This window comes from Toxorhynchites rutilus, chromosome 2, assembly GCF_029784135.1.
Source record: "Toxorhynchites rutilus septentrionalis strain SRP chromosome 2, ASM2978413v1, whole genome shotgun sequence".
Classification (NCBI taxonomy): domain Eukaryota; kingdom Metazoa; phylum Arthropoda; class Insecta; order Diptera; family Culicidae; genus Toxorhynchites; species Toxorhynchites rutilus.
This window is the reverse complement of record NC_073745.1, coordinates 105414322-105435992: the sequence shown is the minus strand read 5'-3', so window position 1 is coordinate 105435992 and position 21671 is coordinate 105414322. Positions and strand designations below refer to the sequence as shown.

The window sequence follows — 21671 nt, the reverse complement described above, 5'->3', positions numbered from 1 at the left end:
ATTAATCAATCGATACTCTTTTCTCAGTGCCAAAATATCAAAAAAACATAACAAAAAGGAATAATTTTCATATATCGTTTGGTTTCATTGATATGTTTCCTCGAGCATATGGTTTTATCACTCAGACGTTTTGTTATTAAGGATTTATGGGGGGCAATGTTTGTTCACCTAATCAACCTAATCATGAAAAGTTTTAACTCTCTATATATGTATTTCCAAAAAAGTAGTTGTTTTGAATTACTCATTTTCGTTCAATATGTGAAGACACTTTTAGTGTCGTGTTAATATATTCAAAACAGTCATCTAGCATCCCTGGATATGAGTTCAATGTTTACATTTGGTTGTGTTGTTTGGAAGAGACCCATTTGAAAATCTGTAGAATCTTGCAGTTACTGAATTGAATTGTTGCAGTTGAAAACATACATTGCTTATGTAATACTAGTTTAGCCGTGAAACAATTTTTGAAGATAAAGGCGGAGCAGAAGAATACCGATGCCTTCAATCAACAAGGAGCACAAACACATCAAACAAACTAGACGATTCGACTGATTCATCGACGAGCGCGGCCAAACGGTCGTCGAACCAGACGAGCTACTCGTCTGTTTTTAGTCGAGCTCGGCTTCTGGAATATGAAAACAAACGAGACGAGCGCTCGTTTGTTCGTCTCGTTTTCTGGAATAGGGCCCTATGTTTATCTCTATCTATAATGATAACAAAGTTAGATTTTTCATTTCATTGACAATTTTGGCCACCCTATTTTTGATAATATAAATATGAGCGCTCTATCATATGTAACAACTTTGTCGGAGACAGTTTTTGTCTAAAGAATAAATATCTCCCACAAAGTCTTTTTTAGCGCTTTCTATCTGAGTTGCATTAGGGTAACTATGAAAAAACCGGACACTTTGTTCTAATATCTGGAATCTGATTGCACTGATAATATAACTATCAAATTAAAATCACAATTGCTTCTTTAGTGTAATCCCTTGATTTCACTATCATTTCACATGAGAACTATATTTGAATTATAACACAATCGGCACAAATCTTTCAACACAACTCACTATCGTTTGTGTTTTACGGTTGCTTATCGTGAGTACGTAGAATTTACCCGTTCATGAATATTTAAATTTCTCACGTGTTTCATTAGTTCTCATCATCCTTAACAGTTTACTGTGTTTGTTTGGTAAGTGTTTCGCAGTTGACTATAAAATATAATCAAGTGTAATGTAATTTTCGTCCAAAAAATTACAAAATAAAGTGTTCGAAATTTGAATTCAATCTGTTCGTAGTTTGATTCTTATTCGTTTCATTTGAAAAGCATTTTATTCGATGATTTTTTTTATGTTTTCAATTAAATATGTAGCAAAGTAGAAAGCTTAAAAGCATATTGAGCTAATTTATTAAAAATATCAACCAAATAATACCTGTGCATAATGTTTAGATCTGTTTTCTGCGTCATATACCTTAAGCGTACGAAATATGATTCAGAACGGTACTCTAACTTTCATATTTAAAATTATACATCCAAATTGTCTTCGTACGACTTTTAGAGGTTATCAATACCGATATTTTGCGATGCAGAATTTGTCAATATCTTAATCCTCCTTAAAGTTATTGATGGGTTTTTACCCAAAAACTCATGATTTCAATTTTAATTTACTCAAACACAAAAAATAACATAGTTTTGAAAATCACATACTATATAGAGTGGAATCTGTTCTCTCAAATTCCGTCAACAAACATTATTTATGTTTGCCCCAGAAAGAAAGACAAACAAATGAAAAGAGCGTGTGTTTTGGGAAGAAATGTCAATAACTTTGAGTAAAACTGATATATTGACAAGTTCTGCATCGAAAAATGTTTGGTATTAGTAAGTTCTAAAAGTATTTCTAAGTTAGTTAGTGTATGTAAACTTTGAAATATAAAAGTTAGACCCTAACGTAACATAGAAAAAAGGCGCTATATCGATTATCTCAAGAGATAGAAAGAAACTTTGTTCTACAAAGATGTCTCAAATATCTGGAGTTACAACATTGTCGTCCGTGTCGGGCACAACGTACAGAGCATCGAAGACTGCAACATATCAATTATGAGAACACTTGTTATACTAACCTCGAGCCAACCGCGAGTAATCGGTAACATATAACTAACATAGTTGTAAGCAAACATTGTCGAAATATTGAACTCCCGGCCCCGTTAGGATGACGCCATATGAGCCTTAATAAAAATATATATTTTGGATAAAAAAAAAACATTGTCGAACTATGTTTATATCTATCTATAAAAATAAGAATGTTATATTTTTTATTTCATCGACAATTTTGGTCACCCTATTTTTGACAACCTAAAAATAAGCGCTCTATCATATGTAACAACTTTGTTGAAAACAGTTTTCGTCTAGAGAACAACTGTCGAGCTCTAAATGCTAATTTCCACTTAAATGCATCTCCTGGACCAGGGGTTTTATAATGGTGCTCCGCGGGAAATTTGTGCTCCGCGAAGTTATAGCAAATGCTCCCACTTGAAAACCCACCTTGACAAAAAACATTCTTCAATTTAATTCCACCGGGCATATAGTGATTTATCTTGTTAATTCCGGTTCAGATATCGTGTAACTGCGACGTACAATACAATACAATTACAATTGTTTCTGGTTGGGCAATGTCAATGCAAATAGGATTTGTTTTATTGTTTAAAACATGCTGGTGCTCCGCAAAATGTTTTTGCTATAAAAAGTGCTCTGCCATAAAAAATCTGAAAACCCTTGTCCTGGACCATTGTGCAGTGGGGTAAAAATCGTCATTTTCGAAGATTTTGCTTGAATTTTCATCAGGAATAGATTATTTCGATATTGCAGCGAAATTAGAAAGATAGAAGTTGGGTGTCAAAGAACAAATTGAAGAGCGGTTAGTGAACTTTAACTTAATTGATATAAACAATCAAGTTTAATATGAATTTTTAGGATGAAATTAATAATAACACATTAAAAATGACTAATATTCACGTTTTCACTTCCGAAATGTTATTTAAATTCACTACTTCAGATATTCCACTACTATATCCTGTACTATTTTTTGTCATCTTTCAAATGGAAGCAACAGAGTCGTCTTCCGTTGTGAACTTTTTAATGTAGAGCCAGTTAGAGAGAACAGAGTCCGAAACAGAAAATAGTTCTATAACTCTGTCATTGTTGAAATTCGAACATATGCGTAGAAGGTTTTTTTCATGAAATATGATCGTCTATCACCTTCTGAGAAATTCTGGATGAATTTATTTTTTTCATGTTAGAAAGATGACGAACAATTATCTTCCTTTATAATACTGGTCATTTGAACTTTATTGTTTTGTTCAGAGACGAAACATTATAACAACAAAAAGTAGAACGGTCTGAGCCTAGGGGCACGGACGTAAGTTTGACGTAGGACTGTGATTGTTCGGAACAATTGTTTTTATGTATTTTTTTTGCTGTTCAGAAATCTGTTATTTTAACTCTTTTGAATTTCCAAATGGTGGACCTCAAAAGGGCCGTTTGTTATATGTACTCCTAACCATCAAACGGGTTACAACGGATAAAAAACAAAATTGGCTTTCCCGCAGAAGCTCAACTGTTCAACTGTCTAACCGAAAATGAATGATGAATATCAGTGTGACACACAATAGGGTGGAATGATAGAAGAAGTATTTGTTGATCGGTAAAAAAATATATCGTCATTATTACATTGAATATGAAGAAAAAACAAGAAATGTTGAAAATACTCACGATTTAGTGATATTTTCAGGCAAAATACGCATGAAATCATAAAACTATTTTATTTTTAATGGATGGCAATGGTATTGTAAGTCATCGGGAGTAATAGCTTTTTCAGTGAAATAATGTCTGTTTGGAGACTATGGACTTTATTTCCGTTTTTTATTGAACTACGTTTTACGAGTTAGTGAAGCGTGAAAGATAATAATAGGGCTTCAGGCATAACGAACATCTTTCAAATAGAAATTACGAATGTAAATTAACTTCTCCGTATTAAATTAGTGTTCAATGTGAAAGAAAAACATTGTTTTTTCATTTGGTAAAACAATCTCTTACAAAAATTGTATTTGAAGATAATTTTTAATATCCAGATGTCGACACCATATCGTTGTCGTCGCGGATACACTTCATTTCGTTTCCACCGTGAAGTGTATTCGGAAATAAATCCGAATAAATTTCTATGGAATTGCAGTCATCTTACTAAACCCACTTCACCATCTACATCACTCTATTCCTACACATTGACTGGATGTCAGATTTGTTTAATAGAATGAATTATTGTACACAATCTTGTGTTGCATAAAACATTCACGGGAACCAAGTTGAAAGAAAGAATGCAAAATATATGATTTACCTTTGCATTCATACACCTTTTATTCTATTAGGCTGTCAAAAAAGTCCTGCGGTATTTCGGCGAGGTGTCGTTGTAAGCGCGTAGTTCTAGTTGTATTCATTGTATCGAGTCATACTATAGCTTGTTGGAAAGGTATTTTGCGCGCTATAATATAGTCCTTGACAGTGTTTTGTTTGGTTAAGTCGTTCGTGAGTTATAGTGTCGCAAATATGGAGCAAAATAAAGAGAAATTCCCACATATTTTACAGTACTACTATGACAAAGGCAAAAATGCATCTCCAGCTGCCAATAAAATTTGTGCAGTTTATGGACCCGATACACTTTCCATTTCCACCGCACAACGATGGTTTCAACGTTTTCGTTCTGGTGTAGAGGTCGTCGAAGATGCGCCACGCTCCGGAAGGCCTGTCGTCGAAAATTGCGACAAAATCGATGAATTAGCCGAGAAAGACCGGCATAGTAGCAGCCGTAGCATCGGCCAAGAGCTGGGGATAAGTCATCAAACCGTTATTAACCATTTGAAGAAGCTTGGATTCACAAAGAAGCTCGATGTATGGGTGCCACACACGTTGACGCAAAAAAACATCTTTGACCGTATCGACGCATGTGAATCGCTGCTGAATCGCAACAAAATCGACCCGTTTCTGAAGCGGATGGTGACTGGCGATGAAAAGTGGGTCACTTACGACAACGTGAAGCGCAAACGGTCTTGGTCGAAGCCCGCTGAAGCGGCTCAGACGGTGGCCAAGCCCTCATTAACGGCCAGAAAGGTTCTGCTATGTGTTTGGTGGGATTGTCAAGGAATAATCTATTATGAGCTGCTTCCCTATGGCCAAACGCTCAATTCGGACCTGTACTGCCAACAACTGGACCGCTTGAAGGTAGCACTCATGAAGAAGAGGCCATCTTTGATAAACAGAGGCCGCATTGTCTTCCATCAGGACAACGTCAGGCCACACACTTCTTTGGTGACGCGCCGGAAGCTCCGGGAGCTCGGATGGGAGGTTCTTTTGCATCCACCGTATAGTCCGGACCTTGCACCATGTGACTACCACTTGTTTTTGTCCATGGCGAACGAGCTAGGTAGTCAGAAGTTAGCCACAAAAGAGGCCTGTGAAAATTGGCTATCCGAGTTTTTTGCCAATAAGGAAGCGAGCTTCTATAACAGGGGTATTATGAAGTTGGCATCTCGTTGGGAAAAAGTCATCGAACAAAACGGCGCATATTTGATTAAAACAGATGATTGTAACTAATTTTATGAACAAATGAAAATTAAAAAAAAATACCGCAGGACTTTTTTGACAGCCTAATATAAATTGCTCACTTGTTTTACTATTTCCACTGTTGTTGTCTCAGGTGAAAAAAATGCTCAATAAATTTTCTGTCTAATAGTGTATATTATAACATATATCGTGAGAACGATTCTGCGTAATATGCATTTGAAAACTCTTAATTTTTCTTTACATTTACATATTACTCCCCTATATAGAAATCAAAGACGCAGTCCTACGTCAAGAAACGCCGGCGTTCTATAGATGTAGAACCAGATGGAAAACTATCACTCCTGTATAAATTTAACAACAATTTTGTATGAGTTACAACAAGTTTGTAATTCGTCAGACATCCTTAGTTTTCAGTCAATTCAAAACAATCCATTTGGCGTGCTTTCGATCTAGCTGCGGCATATTAGAAAAACTATTTCGTTACAAAAACTAGTTATTTAATGCCTACCACACGCTCAAACCTATTGTTAGCGGCATTTACTCTTCGTAAGATCACTTCCTTGATTTCTGGATTGGGGTTTGATCAGGCTATTCCAGAATCTGAAGCCCCTGCCCAATATGCCGTCCGGTTTTCATGAACAGATGCGTTATTCTGTTGCAATACCTAACCATCACGGTTGTGTTAGTACAGATCGAACTCGATTATATATAGTCGACCATTTTTTTTCAACAACTATTTTCAAATCCTATACAAAATCGAATCGCAAGAAAACAATTTTTTCATTAATGTATGAATGTCAAACATTAATAGAAAAATAGCTTTTTTGTGATTCGATTATGTATTGGATTCAAAAATTAACGTTGAAAGTGAAATTGCGATTATATATAATCGAGTCCGACCTGTACTAGGATTGGGAGATCTTTATGAAAAGATCGATCTTGACGAATCGATTTTCTGGCGGGCGTAGAGATCGATTCACCGATTGAATCGATACCAAAGAATCTTCAAAGAAAGGCTTTTTTCCAATTCATCTACTCGTTTTATATGACTATCGACATTTCTCCAAATCTCCAAAACTCTAAATCGCCGATGTCAACGTTTAATGATGTTTCCTCCGTTGCACCCCAGTATCATATCCTTCCTACCCGATCGATAAACTTTTACACATACTCTTTACAAATACACGGGCCGAATGTTGTGCAGCCCACTGATCATCCGCCAAGAGTTGAGGATTGTACTGCTCATGGCAACTCTACACGAGCTGATGATTCTACCGGCTAGTGACCATTCTTTCCTGGATTCCTCGAGTCGAGAAAGACGCACCACGCTAGATATGGGGTACATACTTAATGGTCAGCTGCATCCCAATAGGAAGTATCTCGTGTCGGGCACACGTACAGAGCATTGAAGACTGTAACATCCCAATTATGAGAAAACTTGTAATACTAACCTCAAGCCAACCGCGAGTAATCGGTAACATATTACTAACATAGTTGTAAGCAAACATTGTCGAAATATTGAACTCCCGGCCCCGTCAGGCTGACGCCATATGAGCCTTGATAAAAATATATATTTTCGATAAAAAAAATCTCTAAACAATTGAATGAAAATAATTCATAATTAATTTTGAAAATTGAAATTTTGTTTTTCTTCTCAGCATAAAGACCACAAAAACCTTTGAGGGAGTATTCTAGTGTAGAGACACTAATTTCGGAGATTTTTTGGAATAAATAAAATTTGATGGGTCTGGGCCTAGGGTCACTGAAGGGAGCTTGACGTAGGGCTGTGTTTGTTTGCAGACATTGCATTTAAATTCAGTTTTTTCGTTGGTCAAAAACCAAATGGAGGTCCTGGAAAAACCGTTTCTTATATTAAATTATATCCTTTTAACGGGTAGGATGAGGTAGAATCTGGAACCACATTCTGACACTATTTGATTTTTTTATATCGATGTTCAAAAATGTGCACAAAATACCATTAGAGCCATTGCCACCCTTTTCTTCAATTAATTTAATTATTCAGAAGAGGATAAGGAGTCATCATTTATCAGTGCATTTTTGAATAAAATCCTTAATAGGTTATATTCACATAGATATAAACCTAATTCTAATAAATCAATAACTACCGAAATATAGTATGGATAAAAAGAACATTTTCTTTTACGTTGCCTCGTTGTCCGGAATATTGTTTGTAGAGGGTTGTAATAACTTTATAGATTCTGTGGAGGCGATCTGGCGTAGTGGTAACATCCGTACCTCTCACGCTAAAGGTCACGAGTTCAATTCTCACCCTCGACATGCTTCCAATATTGAAAAGAAGAGTGACAAACCAGCCAAAAATGGTTGAAAGTCACTATAACACAGAAAAAAAAATTATAGCCAGGTGATGTATATTAACACATTGCGGACCGCTCGCGAGTTTTCTCGTGTTTCGCGTTCCGTCTATTACGGATGGATCACGAAATAACCCGTGTTTTCTACATTTGATTGTTAAATCCTTGGTCTGCCAAAAATCTGACAAGGCCGACCGATGGCTCGTCTTCGTCTAATCCACACCGAAGGAAACGATCTCATTCGTGGTATCCAAACAAATGAAACGTACAAGTTTGCCCCAAAATGTGCGGTCCTTAATTATTAAGTATCCTATGGCCATGAGTACTCTCTTAGAAAGTTCGTGTAGCTGCTGTAGTAAATTGATCTCATCGGGTGTCAAGTTCTGCTGATTTATAGGGGAAGGAATGGAGAACTGATAAGTGAAAACAGGGAAGCGGGTGAAATAACAACATAATTACTTATAAGGATATGTGTAAAATATTATTAAGATCGCGACTACTTAAGAGATCATGATCTGACATCTTTCAAAACTCTAAATCAGCAGCCAGTTCTTTAACTGCATTTTATACATTACATACATTGTGAGCTAACATCCGAATGTAGGCAAAAATATTGCTCACTGCGTCAAATCGATAGAAAATTTGCAGCTGGGGAACTTTGGGAGTGTTAGCGGATTTCGGTACAACGTTTATCATCAGCCGCTCTTTCTGAGGTATCACCTACTGCTCAGACACGACCGACCTAGACTGACGTTTCCGCATAAAAATGTCAATTTAAGCCATGTACTTGTTCATAGTTTGGCCTGTCGCTTCGATCTCCCGGTCCAAGCCGCGGGACGATGGGGCTACTTTGCTCTCGGTCTCCCGCTTCAGCTTGTGCTGTACTTTACGGTTGCGTAGCACCGTCGGACGATCAGAGCCAGGTTTCCTTTCGACGCTCTTGCCATTCTCCTGAAGAAAGAGGATGTTCTAAATGCCGGATCGCCTATATCCGGCGGACACGAAGTGCCATACGATGTCCAACTTCTTAGCGTTCTGGGGTGAAACTGGCAGTACGAACAAAGTTTGGACGTTGTTGTTTCACAGTTTTCGTCAAGGCTGTTGCGAAACAACTGATTAGAGCGTCGTTGATTTTTTGTAGAAGTACAAGTAGGATTTAAGGAAAATTTGATCCATTGATTTATATTTTCTATTTTTTTATCGCCAGCCGAAATTAGTCCATTTTTTAAAGGATACATTATGGTAATACAACGTATACCGAAATGGTACCGCCTAATTGCCAAAAAAACAGAAGAACTATTTTTCTGAAATATTTTTTTTGGCGATTGGACGGTACTATCTAATATAAACTATTTATCAATGAAACGAACTGGCTTTCTTCAAAAATGCGTGTACTACCCATGCTCCAACGGTTTGAACAAATAGTAATCTTTACGTCTTGTGTGTATACAGGTGAGGAAGATGTTTGAGTCTCGTCAGTGTTTCTTTGACAGAGGAAGAGATGCTAACTCGCATAATATTGAAGGCCAATCCGCGAATCTTTTACATGATCTCATTCGTTCGCTGGAAGTTTTTTAAATAAATCAATTGAGCTACGTGTTGTGTATAACACCGTCTTGTTGAATCCTCGGCTCATCAACATTGACGGCAAAAAAGTCGACTGTCATTACTCTGTAGCGGTCAGCATTGACTGTTACGTTCTAGCCGGCATTACTTTTGAAGAGAAGTGGACTAATCATGGCTCATGGAGCACACCAAGTATTGTCACGCACTGTACGACATCTCTGACGATGCGTGTTATCCTGTGGAGTAAAAGTGGACCGCAAATAAGTTGCTCGAATTAATTACTCCGATAGATGTTTATGTCGACGATAATAAACCATGGATTTCGTGATAAATTTTCATGATATTCAGGCGCTGATCAGGTGTCAGTATATCTATATATATAAAAAAGGGTTTTCTGTCTGTCTGTCTGTCTGTCTGTCTGATTCTTATGGACTCGGAAACTACTGAACCGATCAACATGAAAACTGGTATGTAGGGGTTTTTGGGCCCGGGGAAGGTTTTCGTGATAGTTTAAGGCCCCTCACCCCTCTCTAAGGGGGGGGGGGTGGTGGTGTGCTGCCATACAAGTTAAACACAAATTTCTACATTCCTCGGGAATTAATCAAGCAAATGAAACCAAATTAGACATATTGAGGTTTTAGGGTGCAATAAATGTTACTATGGTGGTAAGACTCTCCACCCACCTCTCTAAGGGGGGGCTGCCATACAATTGAAACACAAATTTCTGCATTACTCGGGAATTATTCAAGCAAATGGAACCAAATTGGGCATATTGATGTTATAGGGTGCAATTAATGTTTCTATGATGGTTACACTCCTTATCTCCATTTAAGGGGGGGCTGCCATACAAATGAAACACAAATTTCTGCATTACTCGAGAATTAACCAAGCAAACGAAACCAAATTTGGCATGTGAAGGTTTTATGGTGCAGTAAATGTTTTTACGGTGGTTAGGTACTCCTCCCCTCTCTCTTAGGGGGGGCTGCCAAACAAATGAAACACAAATTTCTGAATTACTCGAGAATTAATCAATCAAACGAAACCAAATTTGGCATGTGGAGGTTTTAGGGTGCAATAAATATTTCTATGATGGCTAGACTCTCCACCCCCCCTCTCTAAAGGGGGGCTGCCATAAAAATGAAACACAAATTTCTGCATTACTCGAGAATTAATCAAGCAAACGAAACCAAATTTGGCATGTGGAGGTTTTAGGGTGCAATAAATGTTTCTATGATGGTTAGACTCTCCACCTCCCTCTCTAAGGGGGGCTGCCATACAAATGAAACACAAATTTCTAAATTACTCGAGAATTAATCAATCAAACGAAACCAAATTTGGCATGTGGAGGTTTCAGGATGCAATAAATATTTCTATGGTGGTTAGACACTCCTCCCACTCTCTGAGGGTGGGGTGTCATACAAATGAAACACAAATTTCTGCCTAACTCGAAAGCTAATCAAGCACAATTTGAGATGTGAGGGTTTTTGAGTATGAGAAATGTTTCTATTATGATATGACACCCCTCCCTCCTCTGGAATGGAGAGGGGGTCCCATAAAAATATTACACATAGTTCAACCAAAAATATTTCAGCCAAACATGACGATTGGAAATTTTCGGAAAACTCTGAAGGAAAAAGGGAAAATTCGGAAAATTAAATTGACATATGATCTACAAGTACATAGTGACAAAGGCTGTTAATCCATTTGATGTTTGTGCTAACGTAATTGATCTTGGTGCAAAACTGGAAATGGATTTTAATGTGATGAAACGCACTTCTATATCTTCTTCTATCTATACCTAAAAAAAAGGATCGCCAGATGTGATGATAAGAGCAGAACTCGAGGAAGGAGTTGTCCGATTTAGGGCTGTCTTCATTCTATCATATTTTCTGTATAAAGCATTCATTCCATGTAACGGGGAAACGTGTTTATTGCAAGCGGTTGAAAAATCTTGAACGAGAATTGTGTTGAAAATAATCTGATATTATAATGATGAGTTTTGTAAGAAATGCTAGGAATTTTATAGTAAAAAGTAAATTCAACGGAGACGAATAGAAGATCAATCAATGAACAGTTCTGCGATTGGGCCCATGAACTTGCTCATAGTAAGAAAACGTGAATGTTTGAAGGTATTGATAACAAAAAACAAATTTTTGGCGGGACGAAGTTTGCCGGGTCAGCTAGTTCATGATAAAATGGCAAATCAAACTAAACACAAAACAAATGATGTCTGTATAAATGTCGTACCTATCAAAAAGTGTTTTATAACTAAAATTCTATACATCAACAAAAACACCCATTATTTTCTGCGTCATGTTTTACACTGTATGATTGATACAGACTTGTTTTACTTCCAGTTGGTTATAGACTTTTTATCGGGTTCAAAAAAATCATGACCTAGCAAATCGTTGTTCGTGATGAAACCGAAAGTAAAATGAATGGAATGTGATGAAACTGAATCGTCACGATGAAAACACTGTTAATGGTGAACATCGAGTAGCTCAATGATCAGTAATAATTGGCAACAATGTTATAAATATAAAATCAAACAAAAAAAACATTACCCAACATCCAAACAAACACCTCACAATTATTTTGTACAAAAAATACCCATTTCACCTACTTACTTAAAATACATTTCCGAACTGGTTATTTTGGTTACCGTGACGTTGTCGCTGGAACCGCTCAGCTGCCGAGCGGCCGCATCCACACAGCTCGAGCCCCACTCCGGTCTACAGTGAGCCCAGGGTAGCGGACTCGCGAACGAGTCGAACATATAGCTCGCAATTAGTGCCATCAACGAGGAGTAGTAGGTGATCAGTGAGATTATTGAGAAGAGCTGTCCGAAACCGACACCTTTAGATTTTTTTTTCCGATATGGTGAAGAAAAAAGCGTGTGAATATCCTACTATTGTTAGTAACTACTTGTTGTGCAATCAGATATCCCCAAGAAAGAAAAAAACAACCCTTGTTACGATTTCACCGATTTTGTTTTTGCCCCGGTTAAGGAAGATCATTTTTCTCTTCACTTACTTATAATACAACTCGGCTGAGGAACTTGGTTTGACATGAGTGGTATTTGGGGAGAAGGTGGTGTTCGTGAGACTGTCAACACCCCCTGCTGGGATACAGGATGCTGCCCAGCTTTCGTCGCACGTTGCCCACGGGAGAACACTTTGGAAGGAGTCAAAGAGAAACTTCAAAGTGGTCGCCATCAGGGACGAGTAGTAGGTCGCGACAATCGCTATCGAGATGACCTGCCCATATCCGACGCCTTCGTCGGGTGATTGCAATATAGAGGGGGGAAAGACATTTACAAAATTTACAAACCAAACCCCAAGAGGTAGCTCGAGTGCTCATGAAGTTATATCTATCAATTACCTCTCATGATAGGGGCACAATCGTACACTTTGACGCTTCCCCGACTGGAGAACTGTCCGATGATCATCTCGAGATAGTACACCGGTTTACCAACCAGCAGAAGAACGATGATGTATGGTATCACAAAGGCGCCGCCTCCATTTTCCAGCGCGATGAATGGGAAACGCCACACATTCCCCAGGCCAACTGACATGGCGATGCAGGACATCAGGAACTCAATTCCTTTGCCCCATTGGTCTCGTCCGGGGGTGTTTTCCAGCGAGGAGGTGGAACTGCTGGTTACTGTTTGGGTGACAACCTGAAACGGAAAGATAAAAGCGAAATTTGTTGTTTTTCATTTGCAGTTTCTTTGAGCGCGTGAATCATATCGGCGCAGTTTGATGGCGCGAATATTTCGATCGTAAATCACTCCATGCAAATAATGGCTCGCTCATAGTGTGACCATTTTTCTATGTCATCTACCTTCAACAACGTGTTGTTTGGGCTTTGCTATATGGCAGTGATATACCACTGTCGATAGTTACAGTAAATTGTCTGACGCTTTAATAGCTGTAATTGTCGCATGCCCGCTGTGCGTCTATCTGCTATCAGGCTGGGATGCGAATATGTGATTTCGCTTACCTTCAACAAGATTGTGATTTATTGCACTGTTTTGATGGGTTCGAAAGGGCTTTGAATTAGGTATTTTTAACCATTTAGTTGTTGCGACCTCGGTAAAAAATTGTACGAGTATACTGATCAACAGTTTTAGCGGAATTATGAGGAACGTTCAAAACGTTTTAGTTTTTGTTGAGACTATTCGAACAGCAAATTTAAGCTATTTATAATGCACGACGAGTGCTTTTGTTATTTCTACTTTTGTGTATCTTGTCATACTGCAATAAAACAAGAGATAGTAGAAGTTAATACATTCATAAAAGAGGGAAACAACATACATGAATCATTGAAGGAACATGAAACGTTCGATTGACCTTTGGAAAATAAATAGACAGTGATCGGAATAAACTATCGCCCTCTATGCGTAACCACAAAATAGTTCCTAAAACACTGACAAGGCTTTGATAAGTATGTGTTGAGCGGTTTTAGTTCTCTAATTCAAATAACAAAACACTCAAAACAAGTATGACAAAAATTGAATAAAAAAAACAGTACAAAAATAGAACTCGAGATCAAACCGCTTTGACCAGCCCCTCGTTTGTTAGTTTTTTTGATATTCCGGTGACATTTTGTTATTGTTTATATTAGTTTGGTGAATTCATCAAGGTGCTATTAGGATAAAATCGCTTATACAAATAATGTTATATTGGGAAGGATGATGGGTGAAGGGCAATTAATTTACAAATCCAATATCTTGTTGTACAAGATTATTTGCGTAACCTACCACAGCGAAAGGCAGCACAGCAATTCCACGCTAAATCAACCAAGGAAAGAAAATTTTGATGCGATCCTCTTCGATTTTATTGAAACTTGGTACATATAATGGAAGCTACCGAAATTCGGAATTTCCCTTATCATATGCGCAATTTTAATTACGACTGTTTTTTTTAAAAGTGCGTATCCAAAATCATTGATCTTTCTTTCAATTGCAATTTCCATACGATGTCGGAGCCGTAAGTCGTAATGTGCAGCAACAGTATGTATTTTCTAATATTTCGCGAACATGATTTTTATTATATTCAATTTGTTATATCTCGAGAACAGTTAGTCCTACGATAAAACGTCATTTATAGATCTTCATGTAGAATTGCATGCAGATTCCAATTTGACGTAGAACAACGTCTTTTATTTTCACACAATTCGAAAAATGTGAGATTTATAATGCATTTTACGCAAAATCGTTCCCACGATATATGTAATGATATATACAATTAGACGGCAAATTTCTGCAGATTTTTTCACCTGTGATATCTACAGTGAAAAAAGTGAAACAAGTGCACAATTTATCGAATGAAAGGGACATGTTTTGCGAGCGAATGCAATGTATTATGCATTCTTTTTTTCAGCTTGGTTCTCGTGAATGTTGTATGCAACACAAATTTGTGTGCAATAATTCGTTCTGTTTAACAAATTAGACATCCAGTGAATATGTAGGAATAAAGGTGATGTAGATGGTGGAGTTCGTAAGTAAGATGGCTGCAATTCCATAGAAAATCATTACTTAAGAAAATCATTATTTCAACGCTACCATGGGAATATTGTCATGGCCCACAGTGTCAGTGTGTGTGACGTGAAATATAGGCTGCAAACAAACATTATTTCACCGAGAATGCTACTATTCCAGATGAATTAGCATTGGGCTAACCAAACGTACTGCAAAGGCAAAATCTGTTGGTAAGCGGAAGACCCGAAGAAGGGATGGTCCGATTTTAGCCTTCTTTATTTTGTTGTATTCGTCTCTTCCCGTAGATCAATATAGTGGAGAGAAAAATCGGAAAATTTTCGGAAAACTCTGAAGGAAGGTCGGAAAATTCGGAAAATTGAATTCTCACAAGTTCGAAAATTACATCATAATAAGCGTTGTTAGTCCATTCGATGTTTGCGCTATCGAAATTGATCTTTGTTCGTAAGTGGAAATGGATTTTCAGGCGAAATAACGCATTTCCATATCTTATATCTATATAAATAAAAATGTAAGGCAAAATCTGTTGGTAAGCGGAAAACCCGAAGAAGGGATGGTCCGATTTAAGCCTTCTTTATTTTGTTGTATTCGTCTCTTCCCATAGATAAATATAGTGGAGAGAAAAATCGGAAAATTTTCGGAAAACTCTGAAGGAAGGTCGGAAAACTCGGAAAATTGAATTCCCATATGTTCTACAATTATCTAAGCGTTGTTAGTCCATTTGGCGCTAACGAAATTGATTTTTGTTCGAAAGTGGAAAAGGATTTTCAGACGGAATAACGCATTCCTATATCTTCTACCTATATAGACAAAAATGGGAGGCCAATGTGTGGGTGTGCCCAGCAAAGGACGAATGTGTGCCAAATGTGTTGGTGTGGAAGCAAAGGTCCGATTTGAGCAGTCTTTATTTTGTAATATTCTCTGTATCAAACATGTATTCCATGCAACGGAGAAACATGTTATTTCCAAATGCTTGAAGAATCTTGAACGAGAATTGTGTATGAAAATAATTTTATATTATAAGGACGAATTTTTGTAAAAGTACTAGACTTTTTATAGTAAAAGGAAATTGTAAAGGGTCAAAGGGTAATCAATCAATGAAGAGTTCAGTGATTGGACTCACTAACATTCATTTAGTAAGAAAACGTGGATGTTTGAATCTATTCAAATCAAAAAATTAATTTTGGACGGGACGAAGTTCGTCGGGTCAGCTAGTATTGAATAAAAAAATATATGTCGTGAAACTAACTATCGAAGAATTGAAAAAAGTATTATCCTAACGGAAATACCCACTTCTGATTGGTCGAAATTGACGAGACATGCGGCGGTTCCCTAACAGAGACATCAAATCCAAGCTGCCTGGGGGATATCGGCATTGCAAATACATGAAAGTAGGGGAAGCTTTTGTTCCCATCGAAATGTGTTCCCTAACAGAGACATCAAAGGTGCCCGGGGGAAATCGACATTGCAAATATATGCAAGTCGGGGGCATTTTTATATTGCAAGTAAGGTGAGTGATACGATTAATTCTACCAAATAACATTTAAACTTGGAAGTTTAATGTTGATTGCTTCGTGAAATTTCATATCAATGACCGATCGTGTATTGTGAAAAATTGAAGTGTGAATGTGTAAGTGTAGAATTGTATATGGTAGCAGTTGTGTAAAAAATTACTTGATATATGAAGCGATTTATTTCAATTTTCGTAAATAAAAACCAAGGTTTGTTCCCGCTCGAGAACGGGTCGTTCGGTTTAAGCTGTCTGTTTTGCTGTGTTCATTTTCACCTAAGGAAAGTTCATACGGCGAGAAAAATTGGAAAAGTGAAGAAATATTCGAAAATTGATTTCCCATGTGCTTAATATACTATTAGGTGTTGTTAGTACAATTAAAATTCGCATTGGGTTGTAAAAACACTCAGAAAGTAAAAATTATAAAAGAAAATCACCTTTTTCATTTTAAATATGTTCTTTCTATATTAAAGTAACATGTGTTTACTGACGATAAAAATTGATAATTGTGTTCGGTATTGATAGTTATCTTATATTATATCGGTGAGCTTTTTTTTTTTTTATTTATTTCATCCATACATACCACAGGAGGCATCTCGTCTAGGATCACAAGGGGCGGTTTTTATCATATTTCATGCCACTTCGGCATCTTCTATCTGATATGCACCATCAAACGACTGTTTACTATCCTTCTGTCATCATCATCCGGTAAACACTGGTGAAGTGAACAAACAATACCCAATAACCAAACAAAAAGGCCCATTTCAAGACCACAAAATCATTATCAAAGAGTTTAACGATGTTATTCTTCAAACATATCTAAGATCAACAGATAGCCTAACGGAATCCTACGTGAACTATTCGGTCGTGTCTCGGACACAACCCTCCTGTGACTTTCCTCGAATCGTGCTCGTTTTTATAATGCGTTCCCTGTATTCCTGAACTAGCCCAATAAAGCTTGAATTTTTCTATTGGACGAAGTTCTGGCGAGGTTGGCGGATTTGTCTCCTTCGGCACAAAGACAACATCGTTGGCGATGTGTCTAAAACGTGCCTGCCGGGCAATTTGACCCGCCTGATTTTCGTGTAAACCACCAAGAATAGAAATGCAATGGATATAGGCAATCGTGCTAGTCAATGATAGAATCCTACCATGCTAGTTTTACATTTGTAACAATTTCCATTTTGTAATATGAAAAATAATTTCCTTTCGAAGCGATTTCCGATGAAATTTTCTACATCATTTCTATAAGGTTTTTGTTGCTTGAAACCGGTTCAGAGGCGATAACTGTGGGTCATATTTATTGAGTCGAGTTCCCAGTGAATATCTCAGATGAAAAAAAGGGTAAGAATGGATTCATTTCCTTCTCAATTTGATATTTTCCGCATCAGTTTACCATCGGGCAGTATGGCATACCCTCGATCGGAGCAATTTACTCGCTTTCGGCCGTAAACGTTCTCACGGGAGAAATAGCTTGTATGTGAGGGATGCCAGATGATGTTTTCAAATATCTCTGCATGCACGAATAATTGTCTTCAAATGTAATCATAATGAACAAAAATGAGCAAACCATCACGATATTTCTAAATCATGTTCGGTGAATCACACAAACAATTGTTTTCACATACTTTGAAATGACCTCAGTATGTGTTCACAAAATTAAATGTCTTCAAAACGAAAACATGTCTTCACATCTGGCATCTCTATTATGTGCTCAGAGAATGCAGGAAAACAAGAGCGCGGACTGGAGAATCAATGCACGAATACTGGTAGAACATGCTCACCGGAGGAACGGTTTCTTCTCTTCGCTGGTGGGCATGAGGGAAATAGATTGATGGAATCTCTCATTCATACAAGCTGTTTCACTGAGCTTTATAGTCTCTGAGAGAAACAACTCATGGGCATATTATACTTCTGCTGGGCCATTTAACACCGTATGATTGGAAATTCAGAATTCGGGCGCCTTACAAAATAAAATTCGTGGCACTTTTGTTATTTAGTATCTAAAATAAAGAACGATTACAGATGACTGAGGGTTACCTAATCTACGTAATGACGTAGTTGTTACCTTAAATTTTAAGAGCACGGTCAAGATAAATCCGTTCTCGCTTAGGGGGTGCGTATTACACACTTCTCCTATACCACTCCATCTCCGGAATATCCAGGCTGGTCTTACCGATGAAAAACTCCAGGCCGGGGATTCCATTCCATTCTTTGTTTTTGAGAGGCTTTAAACATTGCAGTTCATTCACCTCTAGGTGGCCGGGGATCTGCTTGGCGTTCCCTTTAATGTAAGTCTCGTCGTCCATTACGATGTATTTTTCTGTCAAACTCGGACCAGCTGCTGATTGGTCAATTCTAAAGGGTTGCCAATGATATTTGGATGCTTCACTTGCCAAATCGATTAATTCCATTTTTTGAATATTATTATATTAAATTTTATTATCAAAGCACTTGATTAGCTCCTAACTGTACATATTCAAAACAAATTTCTTTAATAATAAGTATTGATTTCTTTAATAATAAGTATTTTAGCCATTGAATAATAAATAATTTATTTCAGAAGCCTTTTGCAGGAGCCGCCATCTAGACGTCAACTTTATGAACTTTTCAGCCGAACTGTTACATCTACACACACCAAGATAAAAAATTTTTTCGTAAAATATTCAAAAACATGAAAGTTTATGCTTTAAAATGATGTACTTTCCATCTTTATGTGTTTATTCTAGCTTTAAAAAAAAGTATTTTATTCGTAATGAAAAAAAACTCGGAAATTACTTTTCGAGCAGCGCAATATATTTTCCTAATTGTTGAGATCATTGCGACAAAGTATACTCACCGAATCTCCGCTTTTCGAATGCTTCCGATCTCGGATTCCGGGAACGTCATCCGTTGCGCCATAATCGATCACTGTGCTCCATCGGAACTGCCCAGGTATGGAGGGCCCATCGCTCACGAAGCCGTTATTCTCGTGTCCTTGCATTTCGCGTTGCACCGCAGTGCGCGCCAATCGATTCGTTCCTTACAATCTGTAACGAAACAAAAAAAAAAACAAGTTTTCCGTGAATGAACAAATAGAGTAGAGTACCGGTGATTATAATTGCTAATGACTAGTCCCCACGTTCAGCCCTCATGATTCGAAGTACCGGTTGTACGCACTGTTACTACCTGTCGCACCTATTTTAATTATGTACGAGTTGTTCTACTGCCGCGTTCAACTACGTTCCAACGATCATGACGTCGTTCGTTCCAGCTTCACGGTACTTTAGTCCTACGGCAAAGATTGCAGGAAGCTTGCTGCAAAACAATGCATTCGCGTAGAACGACAAATGGGAATTCTCGTTTGGGGTACGGGTAACGACCGAATACCAATCACTGCTCGGAGGCACGCTAATACATCGAGCAGGTTGAACAGGTTTCACTTTTGAGGTAGTACATGCGTTCGATTGACACTTTGGCGGCGTATGGTCTCTCCCGCATGTTTCGGTGCGGAGCGGTTTTGATATTCTCAATGTCAATGATGATTGGTGATCTGTTCGCGTGCGATGTTATGAGAGAAAGAGACGTAAGTTTGCACAGCTGATGTAGTACCCCGCGTGAAATGGAATTTGTTTAATTGGAAGTGTGATTTGGAACGTGTTAACTTTTAACAAGCTTTGATTGTTTAGTTATTATATTTTAATCTCCGCGAAAGTGTTGCAGATAATCATGCGTGGCTGTTATAAAATTCGTTTATTCTCTGAAATGCACAACAAATCCAACATTTAATTAATTATGTTGTACTTTGGTCACATTTGCTTCTCGGATCATCACGTTTACAGCTGTTACGACACTGTGGCAATCGTGCACGATGACTCGATTTTTCATAGAAATTCATACATTTTTATCACATTTGTCGTAGTTTACAACTCGTAGTTACTCAGTATGTCAATCAAATTTCGAGACACAGATAATATCAAAATACAATCTTTATGGGTTATTTCGTTCTTCATTTTTGAGAATTGTAGCCTCCTTGGCTGGTTTATCTCAGCTATCTATAAGGAGTTTGTTCTAACTAGCTAAACTTTACTGGAGAACACCATCTCAAAGTTTCTAAGTAGCTGTTGGAGAGAATCTTCCAAATTCGATTCACAATTCCAAAAGTTTAGCTGTAAATCAACTATTTGAATTAATTATTCATTTTGATTATGGTTACTCTATCTATTAGAGTGGTTTCTCCATTAGTCATTGTGGTATTTTGTTAGAACAATTTATGGATGAAAATGACCTCATTACATCTAACAAGAGTAATCACATTAGAATTGATAATTCCTCTGTTGAGTCATTGATTTCTTCATCTTCTCAAAGAACTTTTATTCCTAGTTGACTTGGTCCTAGAGGAAAACTGATGTGGTGATCATATTCCAATGATTTCTGTATTTAGCAATTCCCGTCAACACTTGCTGTCCTAGATGGAATTATAACCCGGCATATAATGGTGCTAATTACCAACAAGAAGTTTTTTGACAATTTTATCTGTTTACCATTCTTTGCTCCATCAGGCATTTTAAAATCAATTTTTGAAATTGCAAAAACACTGCACTCCCTGAACTAGCGACTCACCTTGGAAAAACTGTTCTTAATTGGGCATACGCGATTAATAAGAATAAGAATAAGAATAAGAATAAGAATAAGAATAAGAATAAGAATAAGAATAAGAATAAGAATAAGAATAAGAATAAGAATAAGAATAAGAATAAGAATAAGAATAAGAATAAGAATAAGAATAAGAATAAGAATAAGAATAAGAATAAGAATAAGAATAAGAATAAGAATAAGAATAAGAATAAGAATAAGAATAAGAATAAGAATAAGAATAAGAATAAGAATAAGAATAAGAATAAGAATAAGAATAAGAATAAGAATAAGAATAAGAATAAGAATAAGAATAAGAATAAGAATAAGAATAAGAATAAGAATAAGAATAAGAATAAGAATAAGAATAAGAATAAGAATAAGAATAAGAATAAGAATAAGAATAAGAATAAGAATAAGAATAAGAATAAGAATAAGAATAAGAATAAGAATAAGAATAAGAATAAGAATAAGAATAAGAATAAGAATAAGAATAAGAATAAGAATAAGAATAAGAATAAGAATAAGAATAAGAATAAG

The 21671-nt window shown here is 37.0% G+C and overlaps 1 protein-coding gene across 4 annotated transcripts in view; it reads right to left on the bottom strand.

The window, feature by feature from the left end:
- LOC129767953 (sodium-dependent nutrient amino acid transporter 1) overlaps positions 1-21671 on the bottom strand; it is a 91453-nt gene that overhangs the window by 10861 nt on the left and 58921 nt on the right. Inside the window, exons 1-4 of one of the 4 annotated variants that reach the window (XM_055769273.1) lie at positions 19695-19825; positions 19357-19546; positions 12889-13186; positions 12541-12781 (exon numbers count right to left, since the gene is read on the bottom strand). In XM_055769273.1, coding sequence (XP_055625248.1) covers positions 12541-12781; positions 12889-13186; positions 19357-19500 — 683 coding nt within the window. In that variant the 5' untranslated portion in view covers positions 19501-19546; positions 19695-19825. Of the gene's footprint in view, positions 1-12134; positions 12364-12540; positions 12782-12888; positions 13187-19356; positions 19547-19694; positions 19826-21671 lie in introns of those variants that run through there. The other 3 variants (XM_055769272.1, XM_055769274.1, XM_055769275.1) reach the window with 3 other exon arrangements.